At 33.7% G+C, this 25,586-nt stretch overlaps 3 protein-coding genes across 7 annotated transcripts; all 3 read left to right on the top strand.

Annotated features, from left to right (window-relative positions):
* The first annotated feature begins 203 nt into the window (after positions 1–203).
* Positions 204–3,758, top strand: LOC131946887 (protein canopy 4). Of its 2 annotated transcripts, none has more exons than XM_059307883.1 (8): positions 204–296; positions 412–563; positions 873–993; positions 1,174–1,314; positions 1,424–1,508; positions 1,725–1,842; positions 2,189–2,242; positions 2,391–3,758. In XM_059307883.1, the coding sequence occupies exons 2-8, from the start codon at positions 422–424 to the stop codon at positions 2,576–2,578; spliced, it is 849 nt and encodes a 282-aa protein (XP_059163866.1). In that variant the 5' UTR covers positions 204–296; positions 412–421; the 3' UTR covers positions 2,579–3,758. The 2 variants fall into 2 exon arrangements, with proteins under 2 accessions (XP_059163866.1, XP_059163865.1); XM_059307882.1 differs by having other exon boundaries at positions 231–325.
* A 1,032-nt stretch (positions 3,759–4,790) lies between these two features.
* LOC131946883 (nuclear pore complex protein Nup85) lies at positions 4,791–13,510 on the top strand. The gene is made up of 22 exons (XM_059307874.1): positions 4,791–4,903; positions 6,299–6,392; positions 7,059–7,157; positions 8,497–8,557; positions 8,671–8,741; positions 8,886–8,999; positions 9,212–9,333; positions 9,658–9,783; positions 10,078–10,200; positions 10,330–10,461; positions 10,646–10,752; positions 10,999–11,088; positions 11,226–11,291; positions 11,402–11,452; positions 11,721–11,821; positions 12,112–12,197; positions 12,336–12,367; positions 12,477–12,577; positions 12,809–12,908; positions 13,038–13,089; positions 13,190–13,270; positions 13,373–13,510. Exons 1-22 carry the CDS (start codon positions 4,859–4,861, stop codon positions 13,478–13,480), a joined length of 1,962 nt encoding a protein of 653 aa, XP_059163857.1. The 5' UTR covers positions 4,791–4,858; the 3' UTR covers positions 13,481–13,510.
* Positions 13,511–15,270: 1,760 nt separating this feature from the next.
* LOC131946882 (transmembrane protein 104) lies at positions 15,271–23,386 on the top strand. 4 transcript variants are annotated; one of them, XM_059307870.1, is made up of 12 exons: positions 15,271–15,315; positions 15,522–15,660; positions 16,740–16,850; positions 17,286–17,407; positions 17,512–17,599; positions 17,873–17,975; positions 18,523–18,569; positions 19,898–19,928; positions 21,075–21,174; positions 21,329–21,452; positions 21,626–21,719; positions 21,930–23,386. In XM_059307870.1, exons 3-12 carry the CDS (start codon positions 16,788–16,790, stop codon positions 22,673–22,675), a joined length of 1,518 nt encoding a protein of 505 aa, XP_059163853.1. In that variant the 5' UTR covers positions 15,271–15,315; positions 15,522–15,660; positions 16,740–16,787; the 3' UTR covers positions 22,676–23,386. The 4 variants fall into 4 exon arrangements, with proteins under 4 accessions (XP_059163853.1, XP_059163852.1, XP_059163856.1 ...); XM_059307869.1 differs by having other exon boundaries at positions 15,522–15,706; XM_059307873.1 differs by lacking the exon at positions 15,522–15,660 and having other exon boundaries at positions 15,292–15,315.
* Positions 23,387–25,586: the final 2,200 nt, after the last annotated feature.

Raw genomic sequence — 25,586 nt, 5'->3', positions numbered from 1 at the left:
AACTGATTTGGCCTACATTTATAGTCTGTAGACTCTAGATGTAACATAAAGACTCTACTAAGAATATTTAAAAAGGATATTAGATCTTAAAAGCGGCAAAGACAAAATAAATCTTACAAATAATTCGACATTAGCCTTGGCCTAGGCCAGGCCTAATGTAGATATTTATATCGTCTTCTTCTTAGCCAATCAGAAATGTACAGCTAAGGGAAGAGTTAGCCTACATTGGAAAATCCCGTAACTAGCTTTCAGTTTTAGCAAATCTACTTCCCATTTCATTTTTCTTCCGACTGCAGGTAGGCTGAAAACTGTCAGCACTAACTTGGTAGGCCAAGTGAAGTTTGTTATTTTAAATTACATTCTTGTTTGTTTAGTTGTAATATCTAATTAATTGCCTCTTATTGCTCCCAGTGCTGCCAACATGTTCAAGGAATACAATGCGATTGTAGCTTTGCCTATTATTTTACTGTTTCTTTACGGGACGCCTCGGTGTTGCCATGGAACAGAAGCAAATGAGCCAGAATCTCACGAAGACCCCCACAGAAATCCGTCATTATGTGAAGGTTAGAATCTAGATCTAGATCTACATTTTAAATCTGATTTTACAAGAAAAGCAGAATCTAAGATATTCCGGTGGAATAAACCTCGACAATATCTGAAACTAATTAATTAAAAGTAATAAAATAAGCAGGTCTGACTGCTTTTGAGTTAAAATAAAATTATAAATTAAGTTAAAAATAGTAATATTGTAATACTAGTTTCTAGGCCTATTTATTACTTTTTTTAGTAGTATTTTTACAAAAATAAATTATATTAATTTATTATGCTACTTTAAACTACTTTTACTTAGTACTTTAACATTTTTATTGCAGTTTGCAAGTACTTGGCAACTGAGTTAAGAGGTAGATTAGATGAGACTGGAAAGACCAACGAAGTAATTGAAACAGGTTATGGCCTAGATGTAAAAAAGAAAAAGAAACAGTACAGAAAATCGTAAGTTTGTGTAAAATAATTCATATTTACAGCAAAGCAGTAAGCCCATGAGTAGGTTGAGGCCATGCCTGGGGCTCATTTTGCCAAGCATTCAAAGGGTGGATTCTAAATATCCAAATTTCTTATTGGGTTTATTTTAATGTATGTAAAAACTTACACAACATAATAATTTTGTTACAGTGAACTACGTCTGATTGAAGCTGTTAATGACCCTCATGTTTGTGAAAAAATATTAGAATATAATGTGCATGCAGAGAGAAAAGGCAGCCTTCGATTTGCTAAAGGCAGAAGTCAGACCATGACAGCTCTGCACAACTTGAAGTAAGACAGATAAATATCTTTGTGTCCTTTTGAAAAGTTTATTTTAAGTACAATTATGTGTTTAGATAGTTATAAGTTTATTAATTTTCTATTGGTGCTTTTGTGTCAGGGATAAAGGTGTTAAAGTTGAACTGGGAATACCATATGAGCTGTGGGATACACCATCTGCTGGGGTGACAGAGATGCAGAGAAAGGTGAGTTGCAACCCAGCCACCTTTCATGTGGTTAGCTTTTTTTGTCCTATTGTGTCTTACAACTATTTGTCTGTGTTGCCATATGTAGCTAGTGCACTGTAATTAGTTCTGTGACAGAAAAGAGTTAAGAAACCACTGAAATGAGGATTGAGCTTAAGAAATACCAATATGCCTTTTATAATTATATTAATAAAAGAATACACAATTTTTTTCCAGTGCTTTCAAATAGTTGAAGATTTTGAAGAGACAATAGAAGACTGGTATTGGAACCATCAAGATAAAGATCTTACAAAATTTCTTTGTAAGGATAAAGTTCTTAAAAAGGATGATCTAGGTAAGTAAAATAATATATCTTAAAAATAAATCTTTTTTTTTTTTTTTGATAGAGTAACGTGAAAGGTGTAAAAACTAAACAGAATTAGGTTTTGTAGATTATTAATTGTTACAGCTTTCTTACTCAATGAAGATAAATAATAACAAGAAACATAAACAAGAGCAACTTTAATGAAACTTATAGCACAAATTCTCAGTGGTGTAATGATTTTGTAATGTGTCATACTCTTTAAAAGTTTGTTGTTCGCTTCTCTTACAAGTGTTACATTTCAGAATCAATATATTTTTTTTAAATATTAAATCTTCCACTACAAATTTTATTATGTAAATTTCTGGAACTATTACAGAATGCTTAAAAGAGGAGTGGAAAGGAGAAGTTAAAAAAAAGACTAAACCTAAAGGTAACACCATCTTACAAACTTATCTTACTTTAGACTGGAATTTATTTTCATATTGTAAATTCTTTTCTAAATAGAGCCATAAATAGTGAGCAACATACAGATAATTTTCTATTGTAGAAATGTATCTTACAAAGTGTTATTATTACAGATAAGAATAAGCAAAAGGGAGATGTTGGTGAACAGCCTATGGCAGACTCTGGTGAACATCAGGTTTCAGAAACTGGAGAACAGCAAATGTCAGAAACCAATGAACAGCAAATATCAGAAACCAATGAACAGCATATACCAGAAACTGGTGAACGGAAGATGCCAACAGTTGAAAAAACTGAACTTTAACCAGGGTTGTAACAGTATTATTTCAATACTTCATTATGGTTACAAAATCAATGTTAAGGGAAATTCCATATCTCACTCATCCACTTGTATTGATTAAAAATGAACAGATTTTGTACATTTTATCATGAACCATAATCACTGGCATAGGCATGGACCCCTAAATAATTGGTCTCTTACATTAACTTATAGTTGTTGTCACATGTGTTGCTTTCAATGCTCTCAGTTTCAACATTTTGCATACCATAAATCCACAATTTTACATTGTAATAATTGTTCAGGAGTTTTAAAAAAAAACAACTGGTGAATAGCTCCCATGGGTGTTTTCTTTGCAGATTTTAAACCCCATAACCTAAATCTTACCTATGCCATTGACCAAAGAAACTTTTTATGCATTTTTGTCAAAAATTCAAAATAATACTTAAATCATCTGGTATGTATATTATTAATCTTGTGTGGAATTTTAGTTCTGCAGAACATAATTCAAAAGTACTTTGACAATAATTCAGACTGAAAATATATCAATAGTTATGTTTTTTTTTCAAATCATGTGCTCTTAATTAATATGAATTGATTGTTTTTTTTATTGTCTGTGTTATGTAATCTGTAATTGGCTTGGCTTCTCATACTCCAGAATTCTCTAATCGTTGGTATAATGAGTGTACCAATGCTCGTTGTAATAAGTGCCTACATATGTATTTTTAAGGCAGATCTTGTAGCTAATTTGAATACAAATCACTACTTTTGTTCAAATTAAGGTGGGAAAGATAGCCAGAACAGCATTAATTGAATCTATGTTAAAATGGTGTGCCTGTTAAAAATCTGAAATGTGTTTCTAAATGCTGGCACCTAAATTTTGGTGAAAATAAGGCATAACTTTTATTGTATTTATATGTTTGTGAAAATTGCTAGGCAATGTGATATTAAGTGCATACGTCTACATTATTGTGTGAATCTTGATGCTGAAGTTATTTATAAAGTTATATTTTTTGTTTTTCATCAGAATTGTATTCTTACACTGCCAATAATAATAGAAGTTGTATTACAATTTCAATTGATGATAATCAAAAATGTTTTGAATTCCTTCCATAAACTGAAGTATTTTGTTGTCTTATTTTTATGTTGGCTTTGACAATCCTTCTTGATCTCTCAGCTTTTCAAATTACATTGAGTATTTTTGTAACTGCTGTGTTTATAGAATGTGTTTTGATTGTGGTTTTTATTTACTAAAGTTGAACAGATATTGTTGCCGTATCAAGAATATACACACATTTTATGTTGTCTTTAAAATCAAGGTCGGATTGAGCACACATTCTCCAATAGTGGAAAAAACAGTATTGTTCTATCTACAACATTACTTTTTAAAAAAGTTTAGCCTACTACACTTGGTGGAGTACTATTAGAATAAACTTAAGATGTTGAAGAGTAAGTTGTGCATGTAAACATTTTAATTGTGTTGAAGAATCATGTTCCTAATTAAATGCTAGCTAGGCAATATTTTAAAAAACTAACTGGTATAATAGTCTTCTGTGGAGCAACAGACTAACAGTCTCAATCTCACTTCCAAAGGGAAAGGTATTTCTAATCCTTGCCATAAATCGAACAGTGATCTTGATAGTGGCAATTTAAAAAGGGGTGCCAAGTATTTAGGCCAAAGTAAAAACCTGGATATAAAACCCCTAAACAACCGCCCCTGATCCTCCCCCCCCCCCCCTTTTGATGTTCAGAGTGGTGACTTATTTCAATAGAGCACTGTTTATATAATAATAATAGGCCTAAAATAAATATGCATTAAGTTCATTAAGCTATACTGAATCGGAATGTGTTGTCAGTATCATCATACCATGCTGAGTTTTTTGGTTACATTGTAATGTTGAACAGTTTGTAAAACGTACTTTTCTGACTTGGAAGAGAATACTGATGGTTTGATCTAAGATAGATATTGTAGTAAGTTATTGTATTGTTGCTTGTGCCACAAGTCTGTCATATAGTTAGGTTAAGTAGGTAGTAGATAATATTTTATTAGTGCTACAACGGGGTTGTTTTTTTACAGGCTCACCAATAATTTTGTAAATTTAAAAAAAAACAACTTTAAATTAAAAAAAAAATTAAAACAGAGTGAGACGGAACTAGATTAGATCTAATCTAGATCTAGAAATGGAGGGGGGGGGGGGGGGACAACTAATCCTAGATTTAGATCTTCCTGTAGCCTGTGTGTAAAGATAGAATAATGAGTGTAGGCCTACACTCGTGAAGTTTAAAAACATTCACAAATCAGTGAAAATGGCGACTACAGGGATAGAGCGCGAAGTTGAACAATTTATTTTGGCAAGTTTTCAAAATTGAACAGTTAATAAGCTGCTTTGATTAGAAAAATTGCGGAGAACATTATTAATTTATTCTACTATTGTAGAGACTAATCCATCTAGAATCTAGATCTCTGGGCTGAAGGTTTAGAATTTAGATTATTAAGCCGCTAACCAAGACCGGGCAAAGAAGATGCCACTGCCGAGAAAATCGAATTTTCCCTAGCCCTGCATACACTATAACTATTCACTATAGATCTAGAATCTAGTAGTTTTTGCATGCTTTTGCTGTGTTTAAATTAACATGTTATACATCATTCTGTTCCTAACCGAATAACCTTTTAAACTGTATAAGTTTGATTTAGAAAGTAGATCTAGATCTAGTCTATATCCGACGGAGAAATCACAGATTGAATCACACTTCTTAACCCCCCTCCCCGACCCCCCCTAGCCGGACATGCTAATTGGCAATTATTGGTAATTGCCGATTTGAATTTGGGGGCAGGCTTTTTAACTTTTTTAAAAGGGGTGTGTTACTTTTAGTTTTAGTCTATAGATTATTCGAGTTTTCATACAACATGTAACTTGGCAGAAATACAGATAAGATGAAGACATACAGAGCAGGGTTCATTGTCAAAATTCAAAATGAATATAGAATAGGCCAATATAATATATAGATCTAGATTCTAAGTGATAGGCCTATGGCCTATACTTTTAAAGATAATAGAAGCTTCCTAAAAAGGGGGCTGTTGGGTTAGTAGGTTTCAGTTAGCTAGGCCTAACTAAAATAAATACACATGTCTTGCTTACTTGCTAATGACAACCCTAACCTAAGAGAACCTCAACCCTAGTTCTACCATTAACATACGTCCAAACGCCGAACCCTTATTTCTAAGTATAAAAGTAGTCGAGATTTCAATACTACTAACAACCCAACACACCTATTTTATTTTTTTGAAGTGAATAAGCCTAATCATAATGTACTTAGTAGGCTCTAAAATAAAATGGTAGTCTAATTAATTAGTAATTTATTAGATCTAGATCTAGTCATTCTATTTTCTGGGTAAGTAAGTTAAAAAGAAGTAAAACAAGTTAGGGCCTAACTAGTTTAAATATAAAAAAAAAGTTATAAGTAAGACTAACTAGAATATTCTGAATATTGTAGGCCTAATAATGTTCTAGATTTAGTTTTAGTTAAGTTAGTATAGTCTAGATATGGTTAGTACTTAACAAATCTAGTTGTATTAGCGACACTCACTGCTTGACATGGCAGGCCTAGTCGGTGTCATTTGTTTAAAACTAAGTGGTAATAATTTTGATTGGGGCTTTCCATAATTTTTTATGGCTATTTTCTTAAGCAGAATCTTTTTAATTTTTTCTCTACATGGTTCATAGTTAATAACCCTTTTTTTTCTAGCCTGTGAAAGAGATGAAAGATTCAATGCTAAGCTGTGAATGGGGTATGGGAAAGCAACTTCATGTGTTCCAGACTCAATTGCCATCCAAAAAGAGTAAGTCAATGATTAAAAGTGGGTAGCTTGAGCTGCTATTTGTCAAGGAAGGTAGAAAACATTAAAACAGCCAGACCAATGGGAGAAGTGAGATGACTAGTAACTGGTGTTGAATTAGAGAGAGAAAATTATAAATCAGTCCAGGGGTAGATCATTCTAGAAGGAGGTTATTGTCAAACAGTTAATTGATAAAGTATACAATCAAGTTGCAGTGGAATAGGTTTTTAGAAAGTTGTGTAGAATAGCAGTAGAATAGAGTTAGAGTTTTGCACAAATTGAAGTTAGTCTAGTAAATAAACTGATGTTTAATTTGTAACCTGGGTCAGTTATATTCTTACACTGGAAAAAGCATCAAGCTTAGAATCGAAGGGCAATGACCCTGCACAATTTGTATGTAGAACTTGTTATTATATAGTTAACCTCTTGCACCACACATATTTGATTGGTTGACTGCTGTTTCAATATAAATAGTTAGCCTTTTGTACATTATTACTGTTATTTACAGTAAATAAAATAGGGTGTACTCACACAGCCTCAGTAAAGAATATTTATAAAAAAAAACTATTGTTTTATTGTAGCTGGTTCAGTACAAATTTAAGCTTGTAAAAGTATCCCAAATTAAAATAAATAACTAATGATAAAAAATGTTTTGTACTTTCAAATCAGAATCAAGCAAAACAGGCGATGGTGAGCAACATATATTTGATCTACAATGGAATGCTGAAATGCATGATGTAGCTAGAAAGCTGGTAAATGAAACACACAGTAAGTGAATCAGCTGCTTGCATAATTATCTATAATAATAGTTTCGCTGTCTGTCTATCTATCTATCTATCTATCTATCTATCTATCTGTCTGACAAGAACGCTCTAGAGAAAACACAAGGAATTTAAAAACCTGCACAGTAATTCGAAAAACGAAATATGACGTCGACACATTTAGCGTAGAGTAGAACATAATCTCAAACCAGAGAGTGCACACAGTAATGTAATGACGTCATTGAAACATTGAAAAAAAGGAAATGTTGTCTAATCTAAATGGTTTGCGTGAAGAGTTTCTTGCATACAATTCTTCGGGTAGGGGCGAAGCCCCACCCCCGCGTAAGAACGTCTGAGGGGGGTGGGGGTGGGGGGGGGGGGTTGAGTGGGGGGGGGGGTGGTTTTAATTTAGACTTTTTCCTCCCCGGAGAGGGGTGGGGGTACTTGAAATTTTCGGGGGCGGGGGTAGAATTTTCGGGGAGGGGCGGACACTGGAAAAAGTATATAATTATATTTCGTTGAATGGGACGGTAGACATGTTTTTTTAGGGGGGGGGGTTGTGGGTGGGGGGTGGGGGGAGGGGGGGGGGTGTGGGGGGGGGATGGGGGGTGAGTGGGGGGGGGTGGTTTTAATTTAGACTTTTTCCTCCCCGGAGAGGGGTGGGGGTACTTGAAATTTTCGGGGGCGGGGGTAGAATTTTCGGGGAGGGGGCGGACACTGGAAAAAGTATATAATTATATTTTGTTGAATGGGACGGTAGACATGCTTTTTTGGGGGGGGGGGGGGGTGGGTGGGGGGTGGTGGTAATGTGTGTGTGTGTGAGGGGGGGGGTGGGGGTGAGTGGGGGGGTGGTTTTAATTTAGACTTTTTCCTCCCCGGAGAGGGGTGAGGGTACTTGAAAATTTCGGGGGCGGGTGTAGAATTTTCGGGGAGGGGGCGGACACTGGAAAAAGTATATAATTATATTTCGTTGAATGGGACGGTAGACATGTTTTTTTTTGGGGGGGGGGGGGGGGGGGGGTGGGGGGTGGTGTGTGTGTGGGGTGGTGTGTGTAGGGGTGGGGGTGGGGGGGGTGGTGTGTGGGGGGGTGGTGTGTGGGGGGGTGGGGGGTTGGGGTGGTGGGGGTGGGGGTGGGGGTGGTGTGGGTGGGGGTGTGGGTGGGGGTGGGGGTGGTGTGTGTGGGGGGGGTGGTTTTTGTTTAGAGAAAAGAGACAGCACTATCAACCTAGCGCCCGGTGTATCCTTCCTCAACGGGCCATTTTTCTCGTTAATTATAAGACTGCTTACTTGAATAGCAACTAGATAAAAGCTTTGTTGTAAATTTGATTTAATTCTCCATTTACAGATATTTTTGTGATGCTACAGGGACAAGTTAACAGTTTATCGCAGTCCATGCTATCCACACAGTGAGTATTTAGACACCTTAACATTCACATGTTGTTTATTAAATAATTCAACACAATAATTTCAATTTTAAAAAAATATCCGTACTTGTACTACAACTTGTTTGCTTACTCAGGTTACGCAAAGCAAGTAAACAGTATAGGGCTGTATTGAAAGCTTGCAGCATGGAACTCATGAATATTTCAGGTATAAAATTTTCTGAAAATTTTAATTACAAAAACCATTTGAACGTAACAGAAAGACTATGGAGTGCAATATAAACATTTTCTATCTTTAAAAAATGTGCAGAAAGGCATTAAATTTTTAAACACTGGACATTTTTGTTTTCAGATTCTTGTGTAGATGAGCAGCAAAAGCTCAAGTATGAAGAGCATATCCAAGAATTTGAAGTAGTTCAACTAATTTGGAGTTTATGTGAAATTATTTTTATTGATGTTGCTCCTGGTATGTTATTAAGACGGTCTGTTATTGTTTTTTTACTACTCATACTAGCTTTACTACCTTTACTAACTTTTGAAGATTTAAATTTAAACAATTTAACTTCTTAACTGTTGAGGTGAAGGTAAACTTAAAATATTTCCAGTAGATCATGCTTAATGTCTGTATGTTTTTTTGCACATTCCCAAATTCATAATAATTGCTATTTATCTGTTTAGGTGGTCTCATTTTGACCCCACTTCTAGACTGGTTACAGTGGCATTTTCCTGAAGGGAAACAACTTGCTATGGAGGTGACTCAGTCAGACAACCCATCTGCCCATCCACACTACTGGTCAGCAGTATGTACTACATTTTTTTCTATCTGAATATTCAACAACATAATAAACATATCCTATTATAGTACAACACAAACTAGTGTAGTGGTGGTCTGTCCATTATTATTATGAACGGTTATGATATTTAATAATGACTATTAGAAGAAATATTAATATCTGTAGTCTTCATTGTAAAGGTTTCAAGACCTTTAATAGCTGTATTGCTGTTGTTTTTGCTGTATAAAAATAAGTGTTTCAAAATATCTCAATACTCTTTATTACACAATACAAACATTTCTCATATTGGAGGCAAAAAAGTTATAACACTGACATTTAATTTGTTTTTAGGTTTACAGCCTTTTGCTTCAAGGTAACACAGAAAATGTGCGCAAGTTATTGGCACTTCATCTGTACAGTCAGTCTGAACCATTTGTTGGTGTGGATGAGCTTTTACGCAAAATGCCACATTGGACAGTGAGTTTTTTCCTTTCCCACATAAGGCTACTTGTTTTTTCCTTTACCAAATAAGGCTACTTGTTTCTTTCCTTTCCCACGTAAGCTTACTTGTTCTACTATGCTATTTATCTAAGTTCTTTTTACCCACCTTAATAAGCCACTAAATTGTGCAAATATGATTTTATTTGTGTATTACTAGAATCAGTAGACTGTATTTTTTTGAGAACACAGACTTAACTGAAACCAACTAATAAGCCTTTATTAAAGTTTCACAAGAAGAGTGGATTTTTCTTATCAGAAGCAATATTTCAGTACCAACATGCACAGTCTGCTGCAGAATATGAGATGAAATGGAGACACTGGAGGGATGAATGCATTCGTAGATATCAGGCTGGACAGTTTGCTGCCTATCCAGAGCTTGAAACTATTGTTCAGGTAATTGTTGGTTTATAAGTGTACATTACAGCTGGTAGATAACTAGGCTCTATATTAAGCTTAAAATTTCTGAGCTGAGTTTTTTTTACTTGAATGTTTATTTACATAGTTGATTTTTTTTTTAATCAGGTGCTGTGTGGAGATAATAGAGTATTCCAAGACTTAAAAGACGAATGTAAAACATGGTATCATTTGTTGGTCTCCAAGCTCCTCTACCAAAATCCAACAGTCCGTCTACCAGACCTGAGCTTTCATATCAAGGTTGATTGTTTATTGTTAATAAACTGTGTTAATTTACTTTTAACTAAGATAAAGTTGGAACTTGTGCATTCAAGATTAAAGGCTTGATATGTATAACCAATATCTGTATGCATTTTCATATTTACTTAGCCCTGCAAATGTTATCTCAGTTATATCTTTTTTTTTTTTTATCTTTGTTATGAAGGCATGTCAAGATGTATATTATATAAATGGTCAGCCTGGTCAGGAACTAGATAACATTCTTGAAGCAGCTATGGAGTTTGATATACATCAGGTCATCAAAGACAGCTGGTAATTTTGTTTTCCCTGTAAAAAGTGCACTTGATTTCATTTTATTTGGTTTTGTTTTTTTCCTATTTTATTCAACTCTTATTTTTAGCTACTTATATTACATATGGGATAAAATTCTCCTAGTCACCACTTATAAATTTTGTGGAACATATTCCACCCTTGTATTAACCTAGTTGTAGTTTTTGCCAGGAATATATTTTGTCTACGATAGCTTATTTTTGCCTAACACCAATTATATATCTGCAGCACATTCTTGAGTCATCGCAGCTGGTGGTTTGTTTCTCACTTGGCTGATGTTTTACATCATTGTGGTCATTTGGATCCACAGATATTGCCGTAAGTTATGCTTGGTGACCGTTCTGCAGATTATGTCAGAAGTATTGATTGGCTGTGAAAGGAGAATTGTTATAATGTAGAGTAGGTTTAGATCAGGTGGTCTCTTTAACAAATTATTATATTTCTTGACTGGCTAGGTTTGGTTCCAATTTAAGAGAGTACCTGTTGTTGGAATATGCCACTGCTTTAATGGCACACAAGAGGTAAGAAATTTTGTCTGATTTTTAAGAAAGTAGCATCTAGATTTAGCTTATTATTTTAATAACAAAACACTATATAAAACACCATTTAACTTGTGAATCGTTCATTACAGTCTATGGCAGGTTGGAGTTGATTATCTGGATTTCTGCCCTACATTTGGCATGTATGGACATTTTATTTTTTAATAATATGCTAGATTTATTTTTTTGTTTAGCATGCTAAAAATACAATCCTTTTATTAGTTATGTGCATTAATAACATAGTAATAAACTATTTTAGTTATGGTTAAGCATTTGTAAAAGTTAACTATTTTCATTGTCTACATCTTTAATCAAACCCTTTTTATGTGCACCATTCTTCAAAATAATGAATTTGAGTATTGCTTTTTTTTTTCAATATTTATTTAATGTTTACCAATATTTTACTTCCAGGGCTTATTTAGAGGCATACGTTGAGCATATACCTCTAGATTCAGAAAGTAAAGCTCATAAAGTACTTCATTTGTGTCAAGAAAGAAAACTTATTGCACAAGGTATTTTGTACAGCTATAAATGCATTAATTGGACAGTGGGGGAGAAGAATTGTCTTTAATGATCATAAAATGAGTAGTACCAACATAATGTTGATGATACAACTGATTTCAATGTTACATTACACAAGAATTTTAAAATGTTGTTTCTTTCTAAAGTAGCAAGTTTAAAGGCTTGGAAACAATGAAGTTTCCTTTTTATTTCATGTCTTTTTTTTTACCTCAATAAATCTGTGCATCAAGCCATAAAACATTTACAATTTATTTAAACTCAATTTTCTCTGTTATTGCAGGTCAGAGTATCTGTAAGGTTATGGGGATGAAATGTCTAAAGCAAGAGCGTCTTGGCTCTGCACTATCCTGGTTTTTAAAATCAAAGGTACTAGTCCTGCAACTACTTTTAGATTTCCTTTGATGTTTTACAGATTTTCTCCTCAAACCCTTTCACTCAACACTTACTCAATTCACTCTTCTTTTCTCTATGCAAATAATTCCACAATTTCATTATTTGCTACAGGATGCTACTATAATCAAGCAAGTTACAGATAGGTAAGCTCCATTTTTTGTTAATTGTTTTCCCACATTTGTCAATTTCTATTTCTATTTACTTTATTTTAAATGTTCAATTCAAATCAGCTTTTTTTATTAAAATGTTAAGGTTTCTTACTGAATATTGTGAACAAGGCAAGTTTTCACATCTGGATTTAATTGATCACCTTGGTCCATCAATGCTCATCAGCAACAGTTTAACCTTCTTAGGTATGTAGATTATAACCTGTATTGTAATTGCATGAAATATTAAATCCTGTGTCAGGATACATATATTTTTTCTGAACTTAAACTGTTACACACATATTGGTATACAAAAGTATCACTTTAAAAAAAAAATTAAAATGTATATTTATGTAAGGGAGAAGCCTTTTTTTAATGATCTATGTCTTTTAATCCATGTTAATATGGGCAACATGTCTTTTAACTTTTGTTTTTTAGGCAAATATAGAGAATTTCACAGCTTGTATGATAATGGAGATATAAATGGTGCAACTTCATTATTAATTTCACTTATTTCATCCAGACTTGCTCCTAAAATGTATGTATTGAGTAAATAAGTAATGTAACAAAATATCTTTAAAAGTTGTCTATAAAATATTTAGCTTTAATGTTGAACAAATACTTTATAGTACCCACATACACATTTTAAAATGTTCTTGTTTTTTAGATTTTGGATGACAATGTTAATGGATGCATTACCTCTACTTAATTTACCACAGGTATATTTTTAGAATTAAATCTTGCCTCAATACTCCTCATTATTTTATTATAGTTAACATTAACTGATAATAAACACTGATTAAATAATCTGTTCTGTAGGTTGTCTTGAATGTCAGCCAAACCTATGAGATGCTACACTGCCTTGAGGAGCTACAGAGAGATGGCACTTCTAATTATAAGGTAAAATGCGATTTTTATCTAACAGAGATACAATATAAATTATTGTACTTAACTGTTGATCACACGAATTTATATTGATACAATGTCAATGATGAATTACAGAACTTGACAGATGCTGAGCTGGATAAGTTAAAGCTTTTGAGAGTTGCATTAACGAGGAACCTGTCTCGTGCAATCATTGAGGAGGGCTCACTAAGAATTAAAGAGTAGTGTTCAGAATAAACATGTATACCACTGCCATATCTTCTTTAATTTTTCTATTCCCCGCTGTACTTTACTTGAAAATGGTGTGTATTGTCAGTTGTAATATTATTTCCTAGAATGCTGATGCAAATGAATTAGAAATAAAATTCATTTAAAATGAAAAAAAATGTAGCAACTGATAATCAGTCAAAGATTTATTCAATTGTTATTTATATTCATTTTATGTCTTTGAACATGGTGTAAGAAATAGGGGATTACCTTCCATTAGTTAATCAATTTAAAAAAGGCCATGAGGTCCAATTTAAAAACATCACTTTTTGAAGCTGAGGAAGTGTTGAGATATAGGTTTTTAAAAATGTAGCCACTGCAGTTTCCTAAATAAGACAGATGATCATAAAATAAATTGTTGACATTCCAGAAATTCAAAGCAGACATACAACTGCTGTTCAGTATGTATTTGAGTAACTGGTATACAAAACATTAACAATTCACAAGGAAACCAGATTCGCAAGCTAGCCAAATTGAGAAAAGAGACAGCTTTGATCTATCTTAAAAGAATTACTTAGCAAATAGGGTTGTGACTGCCTGGTGAATTAAAGTTATTAGGCTAAATTTCATGCACTAATCAACGAAAATAGGACAAGCACAACAGCAGTAACTTCATGGTATAAAGATCTCACAATACATCACAATACATGTCTAAATGTCGTTTTGAAAATGAGATAAGACACGAATTCCCACTGCCATTAAATTAACTGATATTCATTGTGGAGGCTGGTTGGCGAAGATAAATCTGCCTCCCGTTTGTCAGACACATAAAATTCTCCTGGACCAAGTACGACTTTAAAAAAAAAAACAAGCTTTAAAGACAATAAAGTCAGAGGTCCTCTCTATGCTGTCAGACTCCCAATCCGAATACGCCAATGATCAGAGGCATAGCGACCCTTCCCGGGGACAAACTTTTTTCGATTTGCACCCCCCCCCCCTCGAACTTTTCATTTGCACCCCCCCTAAGGTCGGCGCCCGGGGACATATGTCCCCCGCCCCCCCCCCCCTCGCTGCGCCTCTGCCACTGATGCAGAGTATTGACTAAATAGTGGTAGGCCTTGTAGTTCTGTAACTAATTATTGTTCTGTGCAACGTAACAATAAGGATGCATGAGAACAACTAATAAGGTTTCTTTCATACAATTTTTCTCGGGGGTGGGGTACTGGTTGAACCATTTAAAGAAAAAAAAATGTTTCTATTGCATACTGGGGGCGGGGCAGAGCTCTCCTGAATTTTAGATAAAGTATACACAAAATTAAATCGGATTCGACTATAATCATAATATATGCATAATATAGACCAAGCAGATGAAGGGTTTGACGTAAGCAGGGGAGAGCAATCATTCTCATCAATGAGTGAGAAGTTCTGGGTGTTATAATCAAACAACTGCTGCCTTGCAGGTGTTCTTGGATGAACAAAGGCTAGGCTATAAAAGAGTATTCGGAATGGAAAAAAAAAAGGCTGAAGTCACTGGACCATATGTCGCATAATCGTTTTTTAATTTCAACATGTTGGCATCAATACTAATAATACTATTAGATCTTTAGGGAAAAAAAAAACAAAGATGAATTTGTTGTTTGACTTCTTGCTTGATTCACTTCAATGTTACAATAATTAAGAATTAAGAAAAGACAATAACAGGGTTTGATGGTCTTTAAAAACCAGGCAACGCGTAGGCCTTGGCCTAAGCGCTAGGCTAATGTAACGCAGCCAATGTTAAAATAGATTTGGTCACATGATTTGGTCACGTGACTTGAGTCAAGAAAAGATAAACATTAACAACATTCAGACTGGTAATAATTTTTCAATATTATTATTTTTGTAGATGTGTTTAAAAAGTTAAAAGATGCTTTTTTTCCATATTGTATTATGTATTGCATTCATTAAGTGAACCTCCCCCCCCCTCAACTGTTAGATCTAGGTATTGAAAGTGATCGACCACAAAAGTAGCTTTTTAACTCTTTTTCGATATTAAAAAATTAATTTTCACACTTCACAGCAGTCACCACAGACTTGCCTTGACTCATGACTGCACTGAAGTTGAAAGTGAAAAACTGGTGTGTCACTTTAGTGGTCTGAGTCAGTCTTATACCCTTATTCTCACAATATTCTGGTTCACCACCATAACCAGGAGTCAAGTGAGTGGCGGCCTGTCAAAAGAAGAAGGAAAGAATAATCTAACAAGTGATTCAATAGATTTATTTAGATTAGTAATAGATTTAAATAGATTAGTATTATAGTATTATAGTATTAGATTAGTATAATTAGTAATTACAAGAATCCTAATACTAGAAATTCTGTAATAAATTTGAATAACAGAACTTGGTACAGTCTGATTGCTGTCAGTCATAGCCTATATATAGTATATACTATAGGCTATAGCTAAACTACAGACTACAGACGTACAGTGTTGATCTAGTAATCTAGTTTAGTTAGATTTTGCTGGTATTGTTTCACAACCCATTCATTTTTTTGTCCCAATGCTTACAAAATTACAATTTGCTAACCTAAACTTACATTTAGTTAGATTTAGCCCACAGCAGGTATAAAAATTTAGGAAAATGAACAAAAAATATGAAGTTCTCTCCCCAATTAAATTGCCTTGAAACAGAAATGTTAGAGGTTAATATATATATTATATATATATACGAGCTGACACGCTACATAGCATACGCCTCTATCTAGATCTAGTTGTTTTATTTTCTGCTTATCAACAATTCATAATTTGTGAATTCAACACTACCCCCACCCCACTGCCTCCCCCACCCCGCCCAGTGAAAGCAGCAGTTTACAGACGACAATAAAAATATAAAGCAGAACTCATTATCTCCCCATAGTTTCAAATCGTTTAAAAACTAAATTATCTGCCCCTAATAGCCGTCACTTATTCGAACCGGCTCTACTATTGTAAACATTCGGGGTGAACCATAGCTCACCTGACAGGTAGGGATGAGGGTGGTGGCTAAACTGCGTGGTGTCTTGTATGGTCCCCATGAAGAGAATTATTTATATATATATATATATATATATATATATATATATATATATATATATATATATATATATATATATATATATATATATATATATATATATTTATATATATATATATATATATATATATATTAGGGTAGTTTATTTATCAGTATTGTACATCAATCTATGTATGCATTAGTATGTTGTGTATAATTATAATTAATATATGATTTTTTTTTAGAAAGTGATCTCATAAAGTGATACATAAATAAAGCATACAAATTCCAACATGTCTGGTCGAAATGAAAAAGATATTAACACATCTGATCCAGGGGGGCAGTACTCTAAACTAGTAAGTTAATTAATTATTGACTGTTAAAATAATTTGGGGTTGTTACTTTGTTGTATGCCTACTATATTATTGCTACTATTGATACTGATTTTAAAATGTTCCTTTCAAAAGATGTGTAAAAATTTACTTTGAAAAATTAATACACTCATTTGTTGGAAACATCTTACTCTACTCTTTTTGTTTGTAAAGAATGAGTTGTACTTGTGAAGTAAGTGAAAAGTTCAGTTGTATTTGTATCAATTGAATTTGGATTGATTTGGTCACAGAGACATATATTTCTGGTCTAAAAATCAATCCAGTACCTAGACTCATTTTGTATTCATAATATACAATGCTTATGGAAGTGCCTTAAAATTTTAAGCATCACAGTGTTATACTTTCTTGTTTGCTTTTCTGTTTTCTGGTACCTTTTTAAAACTCTTTTTACTTAAACAGGTTGGCTTTGTGTACATTTTTAACTTGATTGTGGGAACTGGTGCTTTGACAATGCCAGCTGCATTCAAAGAGGCAGGCTGGATACTGAGCTTGGTAGCTGTTGTAGTGTTAGCGTTTATGAGGTAATTCTTATTTATATTGTTTTTAAGATTAACCGGCATAAAGCTAATCTCACGTCTTTATGGATTATGTTGGTACTAATTATAACTGTTGTATCTATTTCTAGTTACATGACATTGACCTTCATGATTGAGGCAATGGCTATTTCAAATGCTAAACTGCGATTTCAGGAATTTGTTACAAAAGGAAGTTTGGTGAGTTTAAATTACAATTATTTCCAACTGATTGTTTTACATAATGTTTTCAAACCATTATAAGTATTATGAAGTATATTATAACTAAATATTTTTAGCTCTATTATTATGTTAAAAAAACACTTTCTTCTGGCAATAAAAGATTTTTTTATATGAGTTCATGAAGAAAAATAAGTATCTTTGATCACAAGAAGCGTTACTACAACATAGTAAGGCCTAATTTTTTATTATATCATCAAACTGGAGAAAATTTTTAATTTTTTTTTTATTTAGAGAAAAGACTCATTAGATTCATCACTCAACACAGGCGAGAGACAACCTCTGTTGAATTCAGAGGAGAGACGATCGCCATTGATGTATAAGCCTCGCGCAAGCTGTATGTGTCTTAACATCTCTACACAATATTAGTTAGTTTCATTTTTTGTGTGGTGTAATGCTATATGGTGTCTATTTAAAGAAAATTAGAAAGTTTTTAGATTTTGTCAGATGTAATGACACTTACTTTTAGAAAAATGATACATATTGATTTTCCCTTAAGCCCTAGAATGCCAATTGTGATGGTTTTAGTACAGTAGTTATACAATGCCTGCTACAAAATTAAATGTAGTACAGATCTTCTGCTGATGGAGACTACATTGTTGTAGTTCTATGTCAATAACATTCTATTAGATTTTATACTTTGCACAATTGGTTTTGTGGTCAATGTCACTAATGTAATTCAGGAATTATTGGATTAACCAAGCACAAGTTAGGTGGTTTATAACTGTTCAGGATATAGAAGAAAAATTATCTATCAACTTTTAAAATTAGAATTTGTTTCACTATTATTAATTGATATTTGGTAGTTTAAATATTTATACTTTTTACATTGAAGAGACAGAAAATACAGTAAAGGGCCTATTTCATATTTTGTCTGATTTCAGACTCAGAAATTCATCCCAGTTTTGAAATTACTGAAAGGGTTGAGATGGTAAGATTACTTTTCATGGCTACATGACCATTTGTAGCTCTTTTTACCCTTCTAGTGATATTCCTTGTTATTTTTAAAATTCTGTGACTGTGCCACAAAAGCTCTAACGATATAAGCTTATTCAGTTATTGCCAGTAATTTGATTTTAACACCTAGCTCTTGCTTAATTATTTAAAAAATTCAGACTATGATCCATATGGGAGATGAAGTATCATAATCTGAATTTTTTAATACTCACATAAGAATTCATAGTATGTTAAGTTGTATGCATTTCTCAGTTTTTTAATTTTCCTACCATTAACATCTAGTTTATAGCTCTCCCTCAGTATGCATGTATCTTTTGTTACCAGACTAACTACTACCTTGTCTGCCTTATTCCCACCCTCCCCCACCACTCTGTTCTCTATATTTCAAATTATTGATATCATTTTGTTTTGTGGACAAAAGTATTACGTTCAGAGATTGTCTTTTATGATGTGATATATTTATAATTACTCTGATATGTATGGTATTCAAAGTAATCAAAGTCTGTTTTGGACCTGGTTCCAAATTCACAATACCAGCAAAGTTTTCCAGCTTGTTTTTTTAGCGCAATTTCCATTCTGGAGAATTGCGTTTATTAACTCGTCTTTTCTGGGAATGGATGGATGGATGAATGGATGGATGGATGTGTGTCCGCAGCTTTAAGTCGTATCTCCTCCTCAATGAAGCAATATCGAGGACTAGTTCCAAAGCAATTATGTTAAGCAAATTACGAGGATGAACATAGGCTATAAAAATTCCGGGTTTCTTTCATGGATTTCCCGGAAAAGCCAAAAAACCTCGAAAAAAAGCAGTTTTTAGCCCATATCTCGGCAACCAGACCACTTAGCGACTTGAAACATGTACCAATCGATTCCTGCCATAATTTAGAACAATATTGCCGAATAAAGTTTTCAAAAATATCCTTTCGTTTGGTCACAAAAAATTTTTTGAATTAATTAAAATTTGGACCGAATTAGTAGGCATTTTATGCAACCACACCACACGCGTCATCACGTTCAATAGCTGCGCCATCACGTTCAATGGCTGCGACGTCACGTTCGGTAGCAATGGTTTTTAGTCATGTTACTCTATTGTAAATAAAACATGTAAAATACTGAAAAAAAATTAATAAATACGTTTTAATAACTAACCAATGGTTTTACTAACCCTGCTCTTGATTTACGCTACGACAGAGCTATTTTTAGATAACACAAGGAAATTGCGCTAAAATTGTCACTAGACTTTTTTTAATTACTTGTTTTTAGTTTAATGTCCTTGTTTATTTCTTCCTTTTTTTTCCATAGGGAACTATGGCAGCCATGTACTTTAACAGGGGTGAGTTTTTTTGAAAGGTCAAAGAGCTATCAGGATAAAGTTTACCATATAAGTAAAATAATAAAATGCATATCCATAACAAACTTGTACACCTAAATACCAAAGTGCATGTTCCTGTAACAACTGTATAGGCTGTAGCTAACACTGGATTATTGTTTGCTTTGGCTAATGATAATAATGTTAACACCACTGTATGTACGGATGGCAATGACACAAATATAATGTAAAAGTAGAGAATGGGAACATTGCATGAGAAAAGGTGCATCAATGATTCAGGGGTAACACAACAATTCTGTAAGTTTGGTGGTGATTCTGGGGATCTTGGTTTGGGAAATTTAAAGTGGTCAGTATATGGCATGGTTAAGTTTGACAATGTTTTTTATTGTATAAATTGTTTATAACATATTAAGCTTTTTAAAAAAAGTTGTTAACCTTCCTAATACTGCTTTTGATATATTAAATTGCAATAAATTTATCAGCAGTCCTTGAGGAAAATCTTGTTTTTTTAAATATTACTTTGTTTGGGACATTGTTAGATCTGATACTTCATGATGGCTTTCATCACTTCAGAAATGTTAAATTGATTCTTGATTTTAATTCTGCATCTTAATTAAACACAATTGAAATTAATACATATATAATTAAGGGTATTTCTTAAAAAATTAAACCCTTTTTTTGCCCATTAGTCTACACACTCTAACTAACCCCCTACTCCATGGTCAGAAAAAGAGACATATCACACTTCAGCCTACCCCCAAATAACAAAATTAATTTAACTTGGTTAAGATAAGGTTGTTGAGCAAGTTTTATTCAGTTGTACAGAAACTCTTCAAAATTAAAAAAAAAAATAAAAAAAAAAAGTAATGGTAGTGTAAAGGTGATGTCTCCCCCCCCCCCCCTTCACCACTACAAAGGTGTGATGTCTTTTTACATGGCCTCCGAAACCCCAAATATTCCTTGAGGCTGTTATTGAGCTACCTACTCATGGTTTGAATTTTTTTATTTTACTAGCTGGTTAAGACATTTAAAAGGATGGGTCACCTCTTGAGCATGTAGATAAGCATGGCTCTCAACAGGGTTTAATAAAAAGTATGAACTTGCATAAAGTCATATGCAGTTGGTATTAAAACAAAATTTTTCTCGCAGTGGGGCTGCTATTTTTTCACTTGTGTATTATCATCTATCTGTATGGAGACTTGGCTATCTATGCTGCAGCTGTACCTAAAACCATACGGGATATAGCCTGGTAAGAGTGGGTTAAATAAACTTTAGTTGGTAATGTCTAGGATGTTTGGATGTTGGCTCCATTTAAAATTTTGATTGGTTAAATTATAAGTCAGGTGTGTTTTGATCATCTAAATTGTTTTCCTTGGCAATTGTTTTTTAATTTTTTTAAAAAGCACATACAAGAACAGCTCATCTGTAAACAGTACAGACATAAACACAAACAAAAGCTTGTCAGACAAGGATCCATGCTGGCCAACTAATTCCTTAAACAGGATGGATGCTTACAGAATATTTGTGGTAAAATATTTCATTCAAATATTTTGGTTAAATGTTTTAATAATACACACCTATATCTATTTTTGAATTTATAAAAATGGGTTGCTATCAGTCAGGAAAGGCAATGTGAATTATTTGCCAGACTTGTATAATCTACTCATTTACGTTGCCTCATATATGTTACATTTCGACAGACTGTATTTGTTTTGTTACTGGGACCATTTACATTTTTCAATGTTCAGAAGACCAAGTATCTCCAGTTCTTGACATCATTAGCTCGCTGGCTAGGTAGAGATTTACTATTACACCTAAAGAATGTTATTAAGGCATGGTACTTAAATGGTTTGATGAAAATAATAAGGATAGCTAATAGTAAAGGCTATGGATAATAAAATTTATTCTCATTTAAGTTATAAAAGTAATAAGCACAATAATCAAAAGTAGGGATATTATTCATCTTTTTTTTTTTTTTTAAAATACTATAATTTTTCTTTTCAGCCTTCCTACTTATGATCATCCTAACATCAATCAGATTAGGGAAAGGTGAAGGTTTAGGTAAACCTGAGGTTGCCAATGTGTCCGGGGTCCCTAACCTGTTTGGTGTGTGCGTGTACAGCTTCATGTGCCACCACTCTCTGCCATCACTAGTGACTCCCATCAAGAACAAGTCCAGACTGCTGCAGCTAGTGGCCGGAGATTATCTCCTTATTTTACTATTCTACCTGCTGCTCAGCTTTACTGCTGTCTTTGCTATTGACAAGATAGAAGATCTGTACAGCCTCAACTTTAAACCTGGCACTGCTAATGCTTTGACAGACATTGTGCCCATCCAGTATTTTCTAGCTTTATTCCCTGTCTTTACCTTGTCCACAAGCTTTCCTATCATTGCTATTACTCTGCGTAATAATTTGAATGCAATGCTGACGAGTCAGTTTCGTACTCTGCCTTGGTATGTACCTAGACTAGTTTGCCCTCTGCTAGCAATCATCCCACCATTCATTGTTGCCATTTCTACCAACCAAGTTGAATTTTTAGTTGGAATTACAGGTTCCTATGCTGGAGCAGGCATCCAGTATATCATACCAGCTGTGCTTGTTTTGTTAGCTCGTAAAGAGATTATTGCTATAGGTGGGGGATACATACATAGGTCTCCTCTCTCACACAAGGGCTGGGTAATTTTAACCCTTGTCTGGGCTTGTATATGTGTTGCATTTGTAACTTCAAATTATATCATTAAAAATTAGCACTAATATTAACATTATTTACAAAATTGTAGTAATTTATCACTGTAGTAAGTGTAATGTATATTTTTAAAAAACATAATGTATGTATAGGGAATTTTTTTAAAAACAATAGCCGTTGCAAAATGTGATAGGTGCTTCAATAAATGTATTTGTTTTAGGCCCCATAATAATTTTCCATTTAGTTATTAATCTTATTCAGCTATTTCTGTTTATTTAGGTTTTTTTTTAAAAGATACAGCTAAATGTTTATTAACAGGTTCATACTCAAGTGCACTCTACATAATGGCCAGATTTTGTATGCAGGGTACACTTTATCAGGAGTATACTATTAACACTTTCATTATTCTTATATTAATCTGTGTATATAGACAATGCCACTTAAAATAATTCTTGTTATTTTTATACTGCTTTCAATTAACTGTATATTTAAATATTTGCCCACTGTTGATGTTGCTTGATATGGTAACAAAGTATTGCCTTCCATCTATTTTTTTAATCATATTTTTATTAGTTTTCAATAAAAGCTTGTGAAATTGGGACACCGCTGTTCAATATAGTGCCCATCCAGATGTTTAGAGTGGTCGTTGTTCATTTCCTGGATAACTTTGAGTGTTATGTATATCTGTGTGCATGGATCATCTGTTCTTAAGCTTTAGCTATTTTCATAAAAATGTGATGAAAACTGTAAATAAAATCAATTTACTATGTTCATTGATGGCATCCATTCGTTTAAATGTGTGTTCATTAAGATATGATATCTCAGTGGTTTGAGTGTTTCATGAAATGGTGCTTGCAAAGCAACCTCCAAATGTAGGGGGTGAATTCACCTTCAAAAAGCATATTTTATTTACAACCACTAAAAAAGGAGGCACTGTGAAACAATTGAGGCTGCCTCAGGGGGATCCTTGAAGGATGAGGTAGGCTAGAAGAACCCCTAAACGAAAATTGTCTAATGGTGTTATAGCTATTAATGATGGCTACAATTTCAAACTTTTCAATGTCATTATGATATCAACTTTATAATTACGCCCTTTAGGTCGATGTGGAATTTACATACACACATGTATATATATACTATATATGGCATGTATATATATAAATAGGCCTATATATAGGTCTCTACTGAACAAAAAGAAAAAAATACATTTGAAAGCATGGTTGGCCCTATATGGTGTAAGAATTATATATATATATATATATATATATATATATATATATATATATATATATATATGTAATACATATATATATATATATATATATATATATAATACATATATATAATACATATATATAATATATATATATATAAATATTATATATATATTATATATATATATAATTATATGCCCATATATAATATGCTATAGTGTTATACATATATTATAATGAGAGTCGTTTGCTATGGTGTCAGTCTGAGTTAGGGCACCGGATGTCACCATCCATACCTTGCCAAGTTATTGGTCTGGGCCACGAGGTCTTTGTGTTCCCTAACTCTCCTCAGCAGCTGTCGCGAACACCGTGATCATAAAGACTGGTATTACCGGCATTCACATCAATCCACCAACGTTTGAAAGAAACGTTCATGCGATGGAAAGGCCCAGAATACCAAACATAAATCAACAAATCCAAGAGATATCCCTTAAGTTTATGCCGCTTTCGACAGAAAATGGACTGCTTAAAACTTGCATAAATCACGCAACATACGATCTTTAGCCCAGATTTGCGTCAAAAAAATAAAGGGTCGGCTATGGTTGTTATATTATGTTAGTACACCGTTACCTTTTCGCCTAGGAATAATGCTATTTACGTGTTTTTTTTGTCAATTTTCAGTATAGAATCTATGGCTCGATCAATCAGCGTAAGAGGAAAACCGGAACAGATTTTTCTGGATATATTATTGTAAATAAAGTTTCAAGGCGCATGTATTTTGATGATAGAGAATAGTATAAAGAAATACAATTAGTGAAATAATTAAAGTTATGCATATGTTCTTTATGGGCAGATATTGTTCACTCAGAAGCAGAGCTTCTTCCAGGCATCACTCCGGGGGAGGGGGGGGGGTGGAGGAGACAGAGCCCCCCTCCTCCGCTCCGAAAAAGTCTACTGCCCCCCCCCCCCCCAAACTAAATGAAATTTATATAGAAAATATATACTTTTAACAGTATCCGCCACCCCCCTCCCCCCAAAGAAAGTCTACCGCCCCCCCCCCCCCCCGGAGAAAAAAGATCCGGAAGAAACACTGCTCAAAAGTCTACCACTAGACAAACAGTTGAGAAATACGCTAACAGATTACTACCGTGAAAGCATCAAATATACAATAATACTGTAGATGAGATATATAACAACATAGTGATCTATTAAAATGAACTTTTAAATACATCACTCCTTATTTTAAGCAAACATAACTAAAAAGATATAGATTGATGCAGTTGTACACCGACAAGAGAAGTGGCATTGTAATATTTAAAAAATCTAAGCAAAATTAGCTGTTGAATTGTTATGAAGATTATCTGCTCTGACCTCTACTTTTTATATTCAGTTATTAAAGTGTTTTTTTAACTAGTCCAACACATTACGTTAATTGTAGACTCTGATGAAGTGCTTTCTTACTTAGGGGCATCTTAGGGGTCTTACATAGGGTCTCCCCCCCCCCCCCTCCTCCCCGAATGGGTGCCTGGAGGAAACTCACAGTCCTGCGACCCATTATGGAAAAGTTCGGCCATCTCCATTACCACAAAAATTAGGATATTTAACTCTAATGTCAAGGCAGTTCTGCTGTATGGAGCAGAGACATGAAGAGTCTCCAAGGCAAGCACAGCAAAGATACAGACCTTCATGAATAGATGCCTTAGACAGATACTGAAACTGAGATGGCAGGACAAAGTGCCGAACTTGGAACTATGGAGGA

This window comes from Physella acuta, unplaced genomic scaffold, assembly GCF_028476545.2.
Source record: "Physella acuta isolate Inbredline_101_S28 unplaced genomic scaffold, ASM2847654v3 ptg000574l, whole genome shotgun sequence".
NCBI classification, from domain to species: domain Eukaryota; kingdom Metazoa; phylum Mollusca; class Gastropoda; family Physidae; genus Physella; species Physella acuta.
The sequence above is the reverse complement of the archived record's forward strand: the minus strand, read 5'-3'. Positions and strand labels throughout refer to the sequence as shown.

Excerpts from the sequence above, each read along its gene's own strand:
- LOC131946887 (XM_059307883.1), top strand. The coding sequence starts at position 422 with ATGTTCAAGGAATACAATGCGATTGTAGCTTTGCCTATTATTTTACTG. Across the intron at positions 1,315-1,423 it reads ACAGCTCTGCACAACTTGAA|GGATAAAGGTGTTAAAGTTG; the intron begins GTAAGACAGATA and ends CTTTTGTGTCAG. Across the intron at positions 2,243-2,390 it reads AAAAAAGACTAAACCTAAAG|ATAAGAATAAGCAAAAGGGA; the intron begins GTAACACCATCT and ends TTATTATTACAG.
- LOC131946883 (XM_059307874.1), top strand. The coding sequence starts at position 4,859 with ATGGCGACTACAGGGATAGAGCGCGAAGTTGAACAATTTATTTTG. Across the intron at positions 7,158-8,496 it reads GCTGGTAAATGAAACACACA|ATATTTTTGTGATGCTACAG; the intron begins GTAAGTGAATCA and ends CTCCATTTACAG. Across the intron at positions 9,784-10,077 it reads GCAAAATGCCACATTGGACA|TACCAACATGCACAGTCTGC; the intron begins GTGAGTTTTTTC and ends GCAATATTTCAG.
- LOC131946882 (XM_059307870.1), top strand. The coding sequence starts at position 16,788 with ATGTCTGGTCGAAATGAAAAAGATATTAACACATCTGATCCAGGGGGG. Across the intron at positions 17,408-17,511 it reads GTAGTGTTAGCGTTTATGAG|TTACATGACATTGACCTTCA; the intron begins GTAATTCTTATT and ends ATCTATTTCTAG. Across the intron at positions 21,720-21,929 it reads ATCATTAGCTCGCTGGCTAG|CCTTCCTACTTATGATCATC; the intron begins GTAGAGATTTAC and ends TTTTCTTTTCAG.